General features: G+C 62.9%; 1 protein-coding gene across 1 annotated transcript; it reads left to right on the plus strand.

Moving 5' to 3' along the window:
• The first annotated feature begins 1,000 nt into the window (after positions 1–1,000).
• On the plus strand, positions 1,001–3,573 carry CRYAA (crystallin alpha A). Its single transcript, XM_055570389.1, has 3 exons — positions 1,001–1,189; positions 2,330–2,452; positions 3,364–3,573. The coding sequence occupies exons 1-3, from the start codon at positions 1,001–1,003 to the stop codon at positions 3,571–3,573; spliced, it is 522 nt and encodes a 173-aa protein (XP_055426364.1).
• The last annotated feature ends 242 nt before the right edge of the window (positions 3,574–3,815 follow it).

Below are 3,815 nucleotides of genomic sequence, written 5' to 3' on the forward strand. Positions count from 1 at the left end.
AGCTAGCTGGGATGGGAATGGCTCTCTATTGTGCTGTGGGTGGGGAGGGGGATGCTGCGTTAGTGTAGGGCTCCCAGAGGCCAGGCTACTGAGAAGTATGAAAGCCTTAAAGCCAGGGGTGTCCTGAATGTGGTGGGTGTCCCTGGAATGCCTTCTGGGCCGCAGGTGGATGGGTAGACCAGTCACACGCCTGGCACAGGGGCAGGGCACCTGCTTGAGGGACCCTGGCTCTGTTCGTTCCCAGGCCTTGAGGTTTGCAGGGATGGTGTCCAGAGGAGACTCCTGCACACGCGGTTTCCATTTGTCAAAGCAAACCTGCCTCCCCTCCTGGATGCAGACAGACGCCATGACAGGCCTCCCTGGTGCTGGAGTCACAGGCTCTTTTTAGCTTCTGAGCTGCACTTTTTGTCCTTCCCAAGGTTTTTACAAGTATGCATCATTTTTGTAATCACCAAGATGTAAGGGAGGTAATTCTGTCTTAAAGAAATGCAACCAATCCTGGTGGCTGTGGGGCTGGGAGACCACTTGGGTGCCTGTTTGCTCGTCTGTGAAGCAGGGGGTACGAGCTTCCACTCAGGGGGCAGCCGTGGGATCACAGGGAACCATGTGTGCAGAGAGAGGCACTGTCCCTGGCACACAGACCCTTCCCTGGGGAAGGTAGAGGACAGTCTTCCCTGTACACCTGGAAAAGCATGGGGGACACAGAGCCGCCCACAGAGAAGCTCCCTGGGGGCCCCGTCCTCCTGGCGTAGGGAGTTCCAGCTGGTCGGCGCTGCAGCCAGGGCTGGGAGAGGTGGGCGCGCAGCCTGGCCGGCCCACGATTCTGCTGACTGGGCGGCCTGCCTCCTGAGCTCGCGCTTTCCAGACAAATCCCTCTAATGCCTCCTTTCTGCCCCAGCGTATATAGGCAGGGCCCGTGTCCCAGCTCCTCAGTGCGCTGCCCACAGGCCCTGCTCTGACCATCTCCTCGCCCCGGGTGCCCACAGAGCCGCTGCCCACCATGGATATCGCCATTCAGCACCCCTGGTTCAAACGCACCCTGGGCCCCTTCTACCCCAGCCGGCTGTTCGATCAGTTCTTCGGCGAGGGCCTCTTCGAGTATGACCTGCTGCCCTTCCTGTCCTCCACCATCAGCCCCTACTACCGCCAGTCCCTCTTCCGCACCGTGCTGGACTCCGGCATCTCTGAGGTGAGATCGTGGGCATGCTGTTCCCTGCTGCGGCTGTGGGGTGGGCAGGATAGGAGATGGGCTTCTGAGGGCTGCCGGAGGTACCCTCGCTCCAAGTGCTCCCATCATGTCTCGTGAAGCGGGTGGTGAGGGCCACGGGGCCACTTTCCCTTCTCGCCCCATCTCGTCCCCCCTGGACGCAGAGGCCAGGCAGGCCGTTCCCCCAGCAGAGTCTCCGTGCCTCTGGGGTGGTGGGAAGAGGAGCCCACCCACTGTTTATGCCTCCTGCCCTCCACTCATGACCTGTATGTGCTTGGTGAGGTCCCCACTGTCATCTGGGGTCCCCGAGAACAGCGCCACTGGGGCATGGGTGATGGAGGGCCAAGCTTCGTGCTCCGAGGCTGCGCTTGTTCTCTGGCTGGATACCCGGGGTGGGCTGTACTGCCCGAGTTCGGGTCGGAGGCCTTCTGTCTGAAGCCGTCTGCAGCCAGAGCTGCAGTTTGCCTAGCCACCCAAGGCCAGGCCCCCGAGGGCAGACAAGGAGGCCCATGGGCCTTCCCTCCACAGGGTCCAGCTCTCTGGGGGTGCCGGGTCTCACCACTGCCTAAAACACAGAGACCTGCCCTGAGCTGGTGCAAGTCTGAGCACTCTGAGGAGTGAAGGGGGAGTATGTGAGGAGCTGGGTGGTCTGTTCAGACCACTGGGAACATCTGTCCATGTGCAGAGACAGGGCCCCAGGCTGTTGATGGAGCGGCGGGCAAGGGCCAAGTGCTTGGTCTCACTGGCCATCTGAACAAACCATAACCAGTCCACAACCATAACCGGCTAGTCAACCAACCCATAACCTGCCAATAAGCCAGCAACTAAGCCATAACCAACCCTACAACCATAACCCACCAATCTACAACAGGCTACTCAACCCCTCACCAGTCAGGCAGAGAGCAGACCTCCGAGGTTCTGGTTGTCGGCCGAGTGTCCACTCGCTCCTGAGTCCCGGGTGCCCCTGTCTCCGGGCACTCGGAGGGAGCGGTCAGAGCCCTGATGGTACTTTCTGTTCCGATAACCCGGGACCGAGCCCCAGCGGCCTAACTCCAGCCGCTCCAGCCAACCCCCGTCCCTGAGCCACAGCTCCGCGGGACCCACACAGGTGCTTGGTTTCAGGTCCGATCCGACCGGGACAAGTTTGTCATCTTCCTGGACGTGAAGCACTTCTCTCCTGAGGACCTGACGGTGAAGGTGCAGGAGGACTTTGTGGAGATCCACGGCAAGCACAACGAGCGGCAGGTGAGCCTGGGACCGGCTGCAGCCTCGGCCGAGAGGCAGGACCGTGGCCCCCAGACCGTGGCCGACCCCAGTGACCGGGAGGCCGCTCCTGAGCCCTGCGCAGGCTGGGGCAGCATGGCCGGGGGGCACCTGAGAGGATCCCCACTCAGGCGCTGCTTGGCATCCCTAGCTCTGTCCAGACACCTGGGTGATGGGGTGGGATTAGGAAAGACCCAGGAGACGCTGCACTGAGGGGCGAGCTCCTAGCCAGGCAGGCTTCCACACCAGTCTCACTTGGGGCGATGGTGCAGCCAACGACTCCCATCGGAGCCCAGGTGCCTGGTGCCCGTTGTCTCGGGGGCAGGGGCAGGGGCACAGCCTGGCTCAGGGAGGACCCCAGCTAGGACAGGTCAGAGACAAGGGCTTCTCCAGTGGTGGGGGAGCTGGACTTGGGGGACAGACCCCACCCATCTGCTGTCCTCCCCTCCTGGGGCCCTAGAGACAAGCCCGGACACTGCCCTGGGGCTCCGAGTCTACACCTGGAGGGCCGGGGAGCCAGGCCAGGGCATCAGGAGATGGGACTGTCCAGGTGTGGCTTTCCATTTAGGCGGATGGCAGGGACCTGAGCCTAAATGGTCTTGGGGCCACAGGTGAAGGGGAAGTTGGACTTGAGGGCAGGGCCAGGGCAGGACCATTCACAAGATGCTGGAATGAAATTAGTGAGGAGCCAAGGGCCCTGGGCAGGCCCAGATCTCACGCAGGGAGGCAGGGAGGTCCAGGGCTCTGGACACGGCCCAGAACCCACCGCCCACTGCCCGGGAGAGTGTCATGGGTTTGACCTTGTGTGGCCTGGGCCTTCTCCATGGGGGCCAGGGGCTGCCAGCGGCTGCCAGCGGCTGCAGAGCCTCTGACCGTGCCCTCCCTGTCCCCAGGATGACCATGGCTACATCTCCCGAGAGTTCCACCGCCGCTACCGCCTGCCTTCCAACGTGGACCAGTCCGCACTCTCCTGCTCCCTGTCCGCTGACGGCATGCTGACCTTCTCTGGCCCCAAGGTCCCATCTGGCGTGGACGCCGGCCACAGCGAGCGGGCCATCCCCGTGTCCCGGGAGGAGAAGCCCAGCTCTGCGCCCTCGTCCTAAGCTCGGCCTTGGCCTCGGCTGCCACTCGCTGCGGCCCCCGTACCCATCCATCTGGGGGACCCTAGAAAGTGGGGCATCCATCTCCCTCTGCTTCCCCCCTTTCCAGTTCCTTTTCCTCTTCTCCGAGGGCTTTAGGGTTTGAGAGAGTAGCCGGGAGGGCCCAGGGCCCCAGCCTGTGGTGCAGAGACCTCAGAGTGACCCGGGTCCCAACACCAGCCCCTCGGGGGAAGTGACCACCGTCG

Source organism: Bubalus kerabau, chromosome 2, assembly GCF_029407905.1.
Source record: "Bubalus kerabau isolate K-KA32 ecotype Philippines breed swamp buffalo chromosome 2, PCC_UOA_SB_1v2, whole genome shotgun sequence".
Taxonomy (NCBI): domain Eukaryota; kingdom Metazoa; phylum Chordata; class Mammalia; order Artiodactyla; family Bovidae; genus Bubalus; species Bubalus kerabau.

Bases quoted from the DNA above. Each gene is read 5' to 3' on its own strand.
- CRYAA (XM_055570389.1), top strand. From the start codon at position 1,001: ATGGATATCGCCATTCAGCACCCCTGGTTCAAACGCACCCTGGGCCCC. The intron at 1,190-2,329 runs GTGAGATCGTGG...GCTTGGTTTCAG, and splicing joins TGGACTCCGGCATCTCTGAG to GTCCGATCCGACCGGGACAA. The intron at 2,453-3,363 runs GTGAGCCTGGGA...CCCTGTCCCCAG, and splicing joins GCAAGCACAACGAGCGGCAG to GATGACCATGGCTACATCTC.